The sequence below is a fragment of the Sus scrofa genome, chromosome 4, assembly GCF_054392235.1.
Source record: "Sus scrofa isolate SSC_HxYL_T2T_F1_AM1 chromosome 4, Sscrofa_HxYL_maternal_Yorkshire_Landrace_v2.0, whole genome shotgun sequence".
Classification (NCBI taxonomy): Eukaryota; Metazoa; Chordata; class Mammalia; order Artiodactyla; family Suidae; genus Sus; species Sus scrofa.
The window spans coordinates 8,306,007-8,319,864 of record NC_139386.1 but is presented as its reverse complement, the minus strand read 5'-3'; the positions used below and the strand labels follow the sequence as shown (position 1 = coordinate 8,319,864).

Here is a 13,858-nt window from a genome sequence, read left to right as displayed (position 1 = left end):
GTAAATGCCCCGAGTAATCAGATTTAAGCCCGCGTACAGTGGGATGTAATTTTTTAAGGTTTTTCTGAGGTCTGTCATTGGCTGTGTTGGCTAGAATTTCTCCCTATGACAATTGAGGTTTTAAGGATCTCTGCTTATTCCCAGCTAGCCAGGAAATCTCCCCCTACACTGGCAAGAGGCATTTTTCAGGGATCAGCAGCTGATGTTTCTAGCTGATGTTCCACAGTTGGAGGTTTTTTTCAGCATAAGCATCCACAATGCTGAATTCCAGCCTGAGAAATAACCAAGACAGTGTCACACGTCTGCATCAATGAGCATGACCTAAGTGAAAGAACTCAGAGCCCCTGTTTCTTCTATAGCCTCTCTCGGATCATGGAGCGACAACAGGCTAGAAAGAACTACCTTTCTGTTTATCATCGGAAGATTTTTTTTTTCAGACCCCTGGGTCCTCGTCCTGAGTCTGCACTCATATAAAATAGCAGCCCTGCCTCTGTGGGGGGAGATGAGGCCAACATAAGAAGCAGACGTTGGATCCTAAGGGTCTCAAAAGCCAAGTTAAGGACTTGAAAGTACATCCATCAGGCAGCAGGGAGCCACTGAAGGCTTTAGAGCACCGGCAGCATTAAGGAGATTGAGCATGAAGGCCCACTGCCCATGTGGAATGGAACAAGTAGAGCTAAAATCTAACGATTCCCACCAAAATCGAGTTCTTCGTTGGGGGGCGTGGTAAACGTTTCGGGAAGCTGACTCACTCAGAAATCACGCGCAGTTTCTCCCCACGGCGGAATATCGGGGGGCTGATGTCAGGAGACGGGTAGTCACTCAGCACTGCCAGGAAGTCGCTGTCCGTTCCTGGGGAACAAGGGCAAAGGGGTGTTCTTACTCGCGAGGAATGAAGAGCAGACCTGGGAGGTGAGGGCAGAGGTGACACCCTCCTGGGAACATGTGACTGTCCTGAAAGAGCAGTTTCTAGCTGGCCCCCCTCTCTCTGGGGGTGGTGGCGCAGGCTGCTTGAGGAAGCTGGAGAGTCAGCTCGCCTGCTGTCATTCTCAAGCCCACCCTGGCCCTGATGTTCTCATCTGAGAGGTGGGGATCCAGAGGTCTTTGAGCTGAGGTCCTAAGACCTGGCGCCAGGGTCTGCCCTGCTTCTGCTGATCTGTGACATCTTGCCGAGTCCTGGCATGCTTGCCAGCCTCAATGTCCCCATCTTTAAAGTAGGGCCAACAATACCGCTTTCCAGGATTATCATGCGCTGAAAGTACGTAGCAGCACCTGAGAATGATGAGGTGCTCTTGAAATGCGCCCCCTGATTACCATCCCCTCGGGTACCTTCCTGGGGGCTTGCGGATCCCACGTCTGCAGCACATCAGTGTGGGGGGTTGGGGCCAGGCTCCGTGAGTTCTGAGGACCCACTAGGGCCAGGGGATATTAATCCCGAAGCTCAACAAAGCCCTTCTTCCTCACAGAATGTAAGGTAGCATGTGCTGAGGGTCTACTTAATGGGGACTTTTCTTGGGCAGAGGGAGAAAAATCCAGCACTTCTCATCACTCATATGTTGACAGTAATTCTGGTGAAGTTTTGAGAAGGGAAACGTGCTCTCTGGTTCTTTCTGGTTTGGGCACTAGCACAGCTTCCTGTGGAGCAGAGAGAGAGGGATAACACGTGAATCGGCTTTCTGACACTAAGCGAGGCTGTGTGTCACAGCCTTAGTGACAGGCCGCAATTCAGGTGCCTCTGATGCAGGCTAATACTGGGGTACGTCTTTGGGGAAACAGCACACCCTGCAGATTGGCAAACGCCGTAGTGGCTTGCGGCCACTTTGTGTTTGTCAGTCTGTCCGCTGGCTGGACATCGGAACTCAGCCTTCTGGGTAACACGCCGTTTGCTTCTTTGTTCACCTTTTTTTCAAAATTATAGAGGGGTCATTTACAGTGTTGTGTCAATTTCTGCCGTGCAGCATAGTGACCCGGCCACACATAGGTACATTCTTTTTCTCATGCTATCTGCCATCGTGTTCTGTCCCAGAGTCCCCCATGCTGTACAGTAGGACCTCATTGCCGATGCATCTTAAATGCAATAGTTTGCAGTTATTTATTGATCACCCACTGTGGGCCAAGCATGGCAAACAAACAAGCCAAGTCTGCTGCTCTCATGGGGCTCGTGTTCTAGAAAGTACTTCAAGAATCGGGGGGAGGGATGATCCCTGCCCCCTTGACCCCAGGAAAAGCTGGAGAAATCCCAACACTTGGGCATGGCAGGTTCAGGGGCCCAAGCAGGCCACTTTCTAGGATCCAGACACGCTCAGGCTGGGACCTCTCCCCCCCTGCACCTTACAGCCCACTTGTCCTGCATTCTCCGTCCTCAGCCAGACGTGTCACGAGGGAGCTTAAATACTAGGATGAAAAGAATGCATGAGAAGCAAGCTATCACCGCTGAAGGGTTGTTCAGTTGGGGAAGCTGAGTTACAGGCAATAAATCCTGTCCAAGCCAGTGCCCCTGCGTGTGAGCTGGAAAAGCGAAAGTGGTTTCGGTGGCCGTGGTCACTGGATGGAGGCAGAGCTCATGAGAAGGTGCAGAGTTGGCCAGGAAGGGCTGCCATGAGGCTCTGACCTTCCCCGAGCCTGTGCTGAGGCCTCCCTCCCATCCTGCTTGGCCGAATTGGAAAGAGTTCTTCCCCTGTGTAGCCCACCCCGAGCCTGATACTTAGAGGCCACAGCACAGTTGGACTTAAAGCCCAAAGTCTGGGTTCTAATAAGGGATGGATCTGATTTTCTGGGACATGAAGCCAAGGCAAAGCTGAAAGTCCTCTTCCAGAAAAAGAGCAGGAAATGGCAGACAGAGTATCAGGTAGGGGCCCTTGGAAGGTGCTGTGCCAGTGAGGGGGGCCTGGCACATAGGGTTTGTTCAGCTTCCTGGTAAACTAGCCCCGGTTCCGAGGCTGATGAGCCACTCTCCAGTGTGGACACACTTTCCCCTCTGGGATATGTGGGTTAGTCTGGAAAATGGGGGGTCGGGAAAATGCCTTCTTGATGGAAATCTGTTCTTCCTGGTCTCATGGCCCCCAAGGACCCCCATATTCCCCCAGTATGGAAGGACCACTTAGGGACGTGGTCCCCGTGCCTCAGAAGCTGTGGCGTGGGCTGCTCTGTTCTCTCAACCAGCCAGGGCCCCCCCGCTCCAGAGCCCGTGAGGGGCTGTCCCCTCTTCCCTTCCTGGAGCATGCCCTGCTGTCCCCCCCCCCAAGCCTTCCCACCTCTGTCAACTCAGAATCGGCCCCCAGAGGGGAGATTAGCCTGATGCCCTGGAGATGCCCACTCTCTGCGGCCCCCTCTTGGGCCCTGGGCTTTTCCTTTGAGGCTGTTAGACAGGGTTGTGGGTGTTTTTGCGTTTCTGTGACCGTCAGGGAACGGCCGTGAACTCCAGGCGGAGCTGACCTGCCCAGGATGCCCAAGGCAGGTTTATCACATGCAAAGGTAAAGAGGTCTCGGTGCTGTCAGGCCCTTGCAAACTACCCCTGTGCTGAGTGGATCAAGGGCCCAGGAGAAGGAAACCTCGTCGGCGCTGGGGGCAGGCAGCCTGGTAGCTGGTCATTACAGAAATGGCCCCTTTGAAAAACAAGTATGGAAATGAGAGGCATGACGTGTTTGATCCTTGGCATAACGGAGCTTTGAAATGGGCTGTGTGTGGAATTCCTGTCCTGGTGGAGCGGAAACAAATCCGACTCGGAACTGTGAGGTTGCGAGTTCAATCCCTGGCCTCGCTCAGTGGGTTAAGGATCCGGCGTTGCCATGAGCTGTGGTGTAGGTTGCAGACATGGTTCGGATCCTGTGTTGCTGTGGCTGTGGCTTATTCTGGTAGCTGCGGCTCTGATTAGACCCCTAGCCTGGGAATGTCTATATGCCGAGGAAGTGGCCCTAAAAAGCAAAAAGGGGGGGAAGAAATAGGCTTAGTGTCTATAGGGGGGTTGGGGCTTTGATCTCTGATTCAGGAGTAAGGCTGTGAACCATTGTCTTCTCATAATGTGACAAACAGAAACAAAAACAAAATCCTATTATAAAACCGATTGTGTCAATGGGGGAAAACAGGCTTACAGGGTTGGAGAGTTTCAATTTCACAACAGCAGAGTTGAGTTTCCTGTGGAATTTCCGTAATAGCGATGTTATTAGAGCCGTAACACTTAAACATCACTGAGAAAACCCTGCCTGGAGCATCTGCTGCAAGGTTACAGCCAGTGCCCGCCCCATCGCCTGTGTCCCTGCGTTCGGAAGACAGAAGGCAAAGTCAGTGGAAAAGTGGAAGTTTGGTCTGTGCTTTTGTGGGAAGGACAGCCTTTGTTCTAAATAAGGTCTGGTGCCACCATCCCATCTAAGTCCTCCCTGGGCTTTGGTCCCAGCAGTGAAATACACACGAGGTGGGACATTTAAATTTCTCTCAGGTTCAAACACATGATTAGGGACTCCTGAAGCCCCTGGCTTTGTGCAGAGCTGAGCATCTGAATTAAGTCTGATAAGTGGGTGATACAGAAAAGAGGGGCTGGGAGGAAGCGGGCGGGATTACTGCCGACTCAAGATGAGGAAATAAATCCAGTGGAGAAATGTGTGCCGAGCACACAGAGGAGAACTCCTGGGGGAATTTTCAGGAGAGAGAAGAGGCTTTGCCATCATTCAGACCTGGCTTCAATTCCACCTCCTCTACTTCAGGGTTTTGTGAGTTGGAGAGAGATTCCTTTTTAATCTGAGCTTGATTTCTTCATGCATCAAAATGGGAATTATCAAAATCAACCTCCTCGGCCCGGGTGAGGATCCGGGAGGAGGGACGCGTATAGAGCCTGCCTCCGTCCGAGGCAGCTAATCTCATGTTGATGGTGAACCTTCTGGAATCAGGGCCAGTTTCAGCCAGTCATGTCCTAAATGTTGAAAAGCCTCTGGTCATGTAAATTTGCAAATATTCTTACCTTCTAAAAACAAACTCCATTTGGTGAGAACCGAAGACAAAATTCAAGAGACCAAACACTTGCTAAAAGCTCAATTCAAAAATGAGTCAGACTGAACCATATATATGAAAGTGGAAAATGGGCAGTGACCCCCAAAAGGAAGGAGACTGAGGCGGAACTAACTCACCACACATGTTACTTGGTGAAAAGAGGACAGACCCTTTTTTGCATTGTTATTCTTTAGAGCGGCATTATCCTTTCTTTTAAAATGCTGAAAAACTCTTAGTAGATCCCATTTATAACCACGTTGCCAAACCAGCCATTCTTCACGGCCCATGCTCCCCTATGGCGCTACGGGACAGCTATGCCAATTTAAAGGGTGTAGAACCAAGGCGGGAGGCGCTTTAGGAACGTGTCAGGGGGAGGGCACGGAGGTTTCCAAGCTCATGGTCAGGTCCCTGAGCCACTTAGCTCTTTTGGGGACTTAGCTACCAGGCTCCCCACAGTTAACCCTTGACCCTCGACAGGTTGGGATGGAGGCTGATTCAAGTGAGCCTTCAGAGTTGGCACAAGCAGCTCAGTGCAGTGGGCAGGAGCATAGGTAACCTTCTCTGAGTGCAGTTTCTGGTTTGGCCTTTCCTTGAGTCATGCCCAAACTCATGGCCTTATTCTTCGTAGCTTTTATAGGAAATGGACACACACACACACACACACACACACACACACACACACACACACACACACACACACACACAACTAACCAGTCAGACAGGGCAGGGACGACTGGCCCCATAGAAGGTCTCCTGGGTTCTCTTGGTCACTGTGAACCACAGCTTGTGCCTGTGGGTCCTGTGTTACGGGCTGGAAAGTAGGATGCAATGGCCTAAAAAGCTCGTGGCTTCTCCATCTGTCAGATGGGGCAGAGTGGGACTGAGCGGATCCCCAGACTCTTAGCTGGTACAGTGAGGTGGAGAGTCTTGCCCAGAACACACACCTAGTACGTCGGGGCCCTGGTTTCACAAGCAGGTAACCTGTCCTCAGAGGATGCAGACCCTGCTCTGGACGACCCGCCCCTCTCCTGCCCACAGCTGGCCTCCACCTGCTCTATCTCTTACTTAATAGTGGTTTTTCTTTGTGTTAATTCACTTAAAAACATCTTTAGTCCTGACCTAAGCAACGTGACATCAGGGGTTTGGTGGACTAGTTATCATTTGTATGGCATCCATGAAATGTGTAAACATGGGCCATGTGATAAAAAAATGGAATGATCTGGTTCCTCCTGAAGCCACCGTGTGTACCAGCTGTGGGGTGAGCGAGACCAGGGTGGGAGACGGGCCTCGCGTCAAAGATCTGACGCGGTTTCCTGTCTCACGAGGGCGCCTGAATGTCTGTGTCATTAAATCTGGTGACCTCGGTCTCCCTCTAGAGAACACGTCCCCTCCAGGCATATCATGTTGTGGGGGTGAGGAGGGGGACGCCTGATTCGGGCCCCAGTCCTCAAGTCCCAGCTGCAGGGTCTTGGGCGAGTAAGTGAAACTTCTTGTGCCTGGGTCGCCACGGCTGCCACGTGGGGATGTGAAGAGCAGTCATCTCCGGCGCGGGTTGAGAATCCAGAGTCTAAGGCACCTGCAGTCGCAGCTGGCACGTGAAAGCGCCCGGGGACTCCTATTACCCCCATCGTACAAAGGAGGACGGGGGAACACTTCGGGCAAGAGCTGCCTTCCTCTCTGTGTGGGAGGGTAGGGGCAGGACTAAAGCTAGGTCTATGGTCTGCCGGCTGGAGGGGGCTTAAGATGCTCCAGGGGCTGGGAAGAGATCAGGCATGCCACTCCTGACCGCCATCACCGGGTTCCCACGAGCAGGTCTGGGGTGGGGGCCAGGAATCTGCCTTTTGATGACTTCCCAGGGGTTGGGGCAGGTGGTCTGAGCACGCGCCGAGAAGTACCCTGCTGGCTCTGAGGCTCCCTCCCAGCTCTTCCTCCCTGGAGCCCCACCCACCCCTCTTTCCACCCACCCAGTAGCACGCTCAATGCTATGTAAATGCACAGCTTAGCATTATTTCCATCTTTGCACAGAAAGGGGTCTGAGCAGCATCTGGTTTTGCGTTGCCACCTCTGCCAGTGAGGTCTCACTTCAAGTCAGGGCGATAAGGGGGTCAGAACTGGGGAGGGAGAAAGGTCACAGCAGTGTGACTGACTCCTCTTTTTAAGGTGGAAATACGTTACTTCCCTGCTCCTGGGGAGTTCCCTGGGGATTATTCAACTCTGCACCGCCTATGTGTGAGCCGTAGCCAGAGTCTGGATGTGTAGAGAAAAGGAGTTCTTTGGGATGATTTGCAAACAAGCTTTGGAATCCCCAGTTCTATCATCTTTACACTTTTGTGTGTGTGTGGGGGTGGCATTCAGACACAGCCTGGTGCAATCAGATAATCTCAGATAGAATATAAAAAGGTGATTCTGCCACATAGCTGTCATTGCCACTTCGTGCTGTTTCTGCTGCCAGGGAGCAGCTATTCTGCTCTCCGTGTGCCTGTCTCCCTCGTGGGAGGCCCAGTGAGCTCCCTGAGGTCATAGAGCCCCCAGAGGACACCACCAGAAGCTCAACAAGGTCATTTGCCTCTGAGACCTGCCCTGGTTCCACCAAGCCCTGCAGCTTCTGTGGGTTTTGTGATATTAGTCTCTGGGAACAAGATGAATGAGGAATGTTCTGGAAAGCTTAATATAGAAGAAAACTGATGGGCAAACCCATATTCCAAGGCATCCACAGTCGTGGTTTAAGGGAAGAATGAACTCTTGAAAGCTCAGAACACTTGTTCATCTGAAAGTCCACAGATTGGCCTCCTGCCCGTTCGTCCCTGGCTTTGGGGCGCCTCACCCCCGCCCCTCGCTCAGGCTGACGTCAGAGGAAGCACTAACTACATGTTGACCCCAAGCAGTCCGCTCCCACACAACCTCCTAGGTATCTGAGACCCATCAAAAGCGTAAGCAGGAGTGTTCCCTGAGACGTGCGTGTTCTGAGAAAGCCGGATTTCCTTGCCTCATTTGGATGGAGGCTAATTAGTGTATCCACTGTGTCACCCTGTCCCTTACACAAGAAGGTGTCAGAGCAAAGAGGAAATCAGGTTGGGACTGATCTCAAAGGAAACTTTTCAGGGGTGGGGAGTGGAAAAGCCGCCGCCCGCCAGCACTTGATGTGGTTGCCTGGATCACAGACTGAGTGTGACCTGGGGAATTCTCTGAACTGGGGGGCGGAGGCTCGGGGAGACCCCTCTTCCTCCTCTCTAGAGGCGACCTCCCACCCACACGGTGGAAAAAGAAAAACTTATTTCATGACGATTTGCATTTAAAAAATCAAGGCAAATAGGCAGGGCCGTGGAGGCCCATGTTTTCATGGGGCTTGCTAGAGCGTGCCGGCCCTCCTCCCCGCGGGAGAGGCCACAAGGCACCCTGGGCTCAGCATGGGCCCTGGGCATGGCTGTGTCAGTTTTCTGGAGGTGGCCATGACCGGAGGAGGAGACTAGGGCTTGAGTAGGTTTGGAGAAGGTGGGAGAAGGGGTCCAGGCCCTTGCCCGCGGCAGGCACACGGCCTCTCTGCACAACTGCACACAGTTCTGAGCTTTGCATGGGAGGTGGAGGGCCCCGCCGCTCAGGGCCCCGGCGCACCCAGCCTGCTCCACCCAATCACGTGGTTCCTCCTCCTTTGTCCTGGGGAACATTCTTAGTGTCTTTCCCCACTAGGTTTGGGGAGGGGTATTGCCGAGCTAGAAAGGAGAGCCTCTGAATTGCCCTGCATCTGACGAGAGCTGCAGACCAAAGAGGAGGGTCTCTGCACCGTCACTTGGGGACATCTGGGAAGTCATGAGACTCTGTGTAAGCTGAGTGTCTCCCTTTTGGGAGAAGTGAAAAGGCAGCTCCTTTTTTAAGGGGCCACAGGAGTCATGGAGTGACTCCACACTGGGAGGCGAGTGTCTCAAATCCCCCATGACTCACCCTGGGGAAACCAACGGACCCCCTGACCACACCCCTCCCGACACCCTAAAGGACCCACAGGTGCGGCCCCGCTGCCCTGATAGGGGGTAGAGGTGAGGGTGTCCACGGCCCCCAGCACCACTGAAGCCGGAGCTCCACGGGCCTGCTCGCGGCCTTTGCCTTCTGCTGGCCCATGTCTCCTCCCGGCTCTGGAGCCATCCCTGCTCGACTCTGTAGCTTCGAGAGTCTGGCAAAACCTGGTATCTCTGGGAGAATCAGATTTTTGTCATCCTTGTGCCCTCCCCCTAGAACACCTGGCCCCTGTGATTCTACCCGTGGCACAAGGATTCCTTTATTTTCAGGAATATGTCCTAGGGCGGGGGGCCAGCTTTGTAAAGTTACACTGGGAAAGCTCTAGCTGAGCCTGATCATATGATATACCCATGATAATGTTTTATACCCGTGATAATGTTATAGGCCCTTCGGGGTCTGGTTTCAGAATCAGCCTGGCCTGGGGTGGAAGTCAGACTCTGACAATAGCTAGTGCACACGTTACATTCGTTTCGTTGGCCTCAGTTTCCCCACCTATAAATACAAGAAAGGGATGGAACACGCTGCTCTCAAGGTCCATCACAAAATGCCCACGATTTGGCATCCTTCTAGGGCACCAGCATCCCTCTTTTTTAACATTTAATATGAACATGTTAAGACAAGCAAAGTGAGAGAGTCAGAAGGAAGTGCCGTGTGCCCATTGCCAGGTTTCAACAGCCATCGGCGCCCCCACCGCCCGATCTTCGCCAAAGAAGCCAAACTTACCATCTGGGCTGGGCGCTGGCCTCTCGGCAGGCGCTGGGCTGGATCGCACGCTGTTCCCCATCTCTCTCTCCCCCCGGGCTGTCGAAGCCGCTCGAAGCCAACGGCACAGGGAATCCACACGGAGCGTCAGCCACGCGCCGGGCCCTCTGGGTGGAGAATGACCCAGATTAGAATACATCGTGTATCATTTTTTCAGGCCGCTGGCTTCTTGAAAGGCGGGTGTTTTTATGTGAGGACGAGGTTCGTGAATGTTGGTTACGTTTGTGCAGCTCGACTTCTTTTATCAAGGGAATGACAGAGAAAAACCACAGAGAGGGAAGTTGCTCGCAAGGGCTGTTGGTGGAGAAAGTTTCCATTCCTCCGCCCCGGCTGACAGCAAACAGGCGGCAGCATCTGCAGGAGAGGCTGAAGCTGCTTCACTCGCTGGGGCTCCACTCCTGGGGCCCGGCCCTCAACTCCCTGGGGCCGGGCGTGCACGCTCTGAAAGCTCAGGAGTTACACGTGGCTCCACAGCCAATGGGGGGACGAGGAGCGGGGACTTTCTGTTTGCACTTTCTCCCTTCTGTCGGAGCTTCTCAGCCTGCCCTTAGCCACGGGGACGCAAGAAAACACCCTAGCGAGACTGTGTTTGTTGCCTGCTTCCCAGGCTGCTGCGGCATCTGCTGTTACTTTTGATTATCTAGACTCCCTGCATCTCTAACCCCATGTTGCAGAAAGGACACTGAGGCTCAGAGAAGGTAAAGGTTTTGTCCAAGGTCACACAGCACGTAACTGGGCAGCTGGGGATTTGATCGGCTGATGCTCAGTCTCTGATTTTTTCCACAAGATCCAAAAAGTCTGGCTCTGCGCATGCACGCTAGGTGACCTTGGCAAGCTCTTGACCTTTCTCTGCCTGCTTCAGGGAATAGTAGCCAAACGACATCAGGTTGTGGCTGCAATATGAATAGATAAAGCCCATGAAACACTGAGGACATGGCCCAGCATAAGATCCATGTTAGCTTTTGCCATTTACAGTCTATTCTCGGAAAGTCCATAGTGAGAAAAGCTTGAATTCTGGGTCTTTGGACAAGTATTTTAGGAAAGGACGTAAATGATTCCAGGATAGAAGTGTCTTCTCAGGTTGCTTGAAGCACAGGGAAGAAAGCTACACCCACAGACATGGCCATTGCTGTCTCCTGGGGACAAAGAGAAGATGGAGTAGAACCCCCCAGCTGGCGTCTGTTCCACCTGGAAAATCGCATTCCGCCCCAGTCTCTGACTCCAGGTTAGGATCAAGGCCTCATGCATTTGAAAGTGTCCCAAAGTCAGCCAGGCCAACCTCCACCTTGGCCTTAAATCCTTCCTCTGTGCATGACATGTTAGGATTCTAGAAAGACCTATGCACTCAGAGCCAGGCCTTTCAGAGGCTGAGGAAGGTCTGTACCACTTCCTAATTTGGGGGTGGGATGGGGAGGTGGGGGACCTGGTATATTATGAAAAAAGGAAGACCAGATGGGTGTTCCTTGAAAGTTAATCTATTTTAACTATTTACATGAACAGTTTATCACTTATCACTCAAACTAATAGATTGTAACATAATTGTGCTATTGTAATACAGTTGTGCTATTTCCAAGATAAATACAAGGCTGGCAAATTCTCTAAACCCATAAGGTGCCACAGCACATGTGGCTGGAGTGGGCATGTGCTTAAATTAGGAGTCCCATCTTCTGATCCTCTTGGGAGCAGGAGTGGGTTAAGAGTGAGGTCCCTCCTGATAAAAGACCAGAGCTCGTCTTCCTCCGTCTTGTCTCTTCTCTCCCCACACACGGCCAAGGGGGTGCTTTGTCCCTGGCAGGGCCCGTCCTGCGGGCTGGGCAGGTTTTAGCAGCGTCACCCTGGCTCCAGAGGGCAGGGACGAGTTTTCACTGTCCCTGGAGGGCCCCTTGCCTGATGCAGGCTCTCACAGAAATGTGCTCCAGAAAAAGGCTGGAGACACCAGGCCAGAGGAGTGGCTGGCAGCCTCAGTCCCTGCAATTCAGCATCTCCTGTGCACCACGTGGTTCCACCCAGCTGACAGGGAACCCTGCTGCCTCTGGGCTCCCCCTGCACCCCGAGGTACATCCAGGGAAGGAGCAGAGACTGACTCTGGGGAGCCGGCACCCGGCATGGGAGGCCCCATCACCTCTGTCCTGCTCCCAGTGTCTCCCTGGAGCCCTCGGCCTTTCTGTGCATCGTCACCAAGGCCTTCGAGCTTCCAGAGGAAGCTCCCAGGGCAGGTGGAGGAGAGGCCCCGGCAGGCTTCCCCATGCAGAGATAACTCAGAACCGGGTGTGCCAGCCTTGCCCCCTCACTCTCCAGAGGGTCCCCACACTGTGTCACTTGACTCCCCAAAAACAATACACTCGGCTCCCTGCAGCCTGATGCTTGGCCTCAAGGATCAACTGGATGCCAGGGCTGGTGCCTTTCACCTCCAACCTAGAGCCCCCAGTAGGTGGGTGAGCTCCCACCTCCCCAGACACCCCAGGCCCCCCCTTCTCGCCTCTTCTATTCCACCTGCCTGCCCTGCGCTGTTTCCAAGCCACAGCCTCCAGCCATCAAGTGCGACTCTCATCTTCACACTGACAACTCCAGCAAAGTCATAGGGGAAAGACTTTGTAATCTATCTAAGTGAATTCTAACGTCGCCTCGCTTTCGACAGCTTCAGAATGCTTTAGGAGCATTTGTGCGCCAACCAGGGGCGGGGGGTGGGGGTGTGTGTGCGCAATTCAGGGGCCCCAATGCAGGAAAACTAAACAAAACAAGACTTGAAACTTGCATTTTTTAGATGGGAAAACTGAGGTCCAGCCAAGGAAAGAAACACACCCAGGGTCTCGAGACGAGAAAGACGGGGTAAATGCTGGCGCCAGACTCTCCTCGGACCCACCCTCTCCCTGTTTCTGGCTGGCGGGTGGGCACGCGGAGAGCAGGGGCTGGGCTGGGCGGCACGCACCACATCCCGCGCGGTTCAGAGAAACCCGTCCGCCCAGCTGCCCCTTAGGGGTCTGCTCGCTGGCTTCCTACCACCTCCAAGAAGGAGTTAAATCATCTGAAAGAGGCTTTGATTCAAGAAGAGTGAAAGTGCCCCCCGAGACTGAGAACTGGAGTCCCCCTAATGGCATGGCTGAACAATCTGATTTAATCTGTGGCAGTTTTGTGCACTGCCTGGAGGCAGGGGAGAGGGTGTAGGAGACACGACTGCGTCTAGAAATAATAAGGAGAGAGCCAAGGAGAAAAGAGTTCATTAGTGTTGGCTCTGAACAGTCTCGGTGTATCTCTCCCTCTTCTTTGTGCTGTCAGAGGGTCAGATCCGGTCTTTGCTTTTGCTTTCTCCGCAGTCTTTGGACCAAGGCTGCCTTCTCTCAGTGACCTTGGGCCTCCGTCTACTCTTCTGAAAAATGAGATGAATGGAAAACACGATTTCCGAAGCCACTTAACCCCTTTAAATTCTAGCAATCCAGACTCAGTGGCTTTTTTAATATTATTAATAAAAGACCTATTATCACTTTTTCTTTTTCTTTCTTTCTTTTTTTTTTTTTTTTTTTTTTTTGGCTTTTAAGGGCCACACTCACGGCATATGGAAGTTCCCAGGCTAGGGGTTGAATTAGAGCTGTAGCCGCTGGCCTACGCCACAGCCACAGCAATGTCAGATCCGAGCCGTGTTTGCAACCTACACCACAGCTCTTGGCAATTCCAGACCCTTAACCCACTGAGCGAGGCCAGGAATCGAACTGGTGTCCTTATGGATACTAGTCTGATTTGTTACTGCCAAGCCATGACGGGAACTCCAATGGTCACTTTCTTATGAAATCCCATTAAAAAGAATCCAGACCTTGTCTTTATACCCTTAGGATCAGAGGAAGGCTGTTTTCCAGGCTTTCATTTTACTTTTATTTTTTATTTCTTTCCTTTTTAAATTATAGTTGATTTATAATGTTGTGTGTGTTTCTGCTATAAAGTGACCCAGTCATACATACATACATACATACATATATATATACCACACACACATATATATATATACATTCTTTGTTTTCCAGCCTTTCAAAAGATTTTAAAGAAATTATTAATGCTATAGGTCAAAAAAAAAAAATCCCAAATAACTAGCCAGGCTTATACTATCTC

At 52.3% G+C, this 13,858-nt stretch overlaps 2 protein-coding genes across 4 annotated transcripts in view; one reads left to right on the top strand and one right to left on the bottom strand.

Moving 5' to 3' along the window:
• Window positions 1-13,858, top strand: part of TG (thyroglobulin) — a 224,048-nt gene that overhangs the window by 147,889 nt on the left and 62,301 nt on the right.
• The window catches only part of SLA (Src like adaptor), a 58,157-nt gene that overhangs the window by 12,823 nt on the left and 31,476 nt on the right, over window positions 1-13,858 (bottom strand). Inside the window, exons 3-4 of one of the 2 annotated variants that reach the window (XM_013996470.3) lie at window positions 9,719-9,864; window positions 753-852 (exon numbers count right to left, since the gene is read on the bottom strand). In XM_013996470.3, coding sequence (XP_013851924.1) covers window positions 753-852; window positions 9,719-9,779 — 161 coding nt within the window. In that variant the 5' untranslated portion in view covers window positions 9,780-9,864. Of the gene's footprint in view, window positions 1-752; window positions 853-9,718; window positions 9,912-13,858 lie in introns of those variants that run through there. The other variant, XM_085021620.1, reaches the window with a different exon arrangement.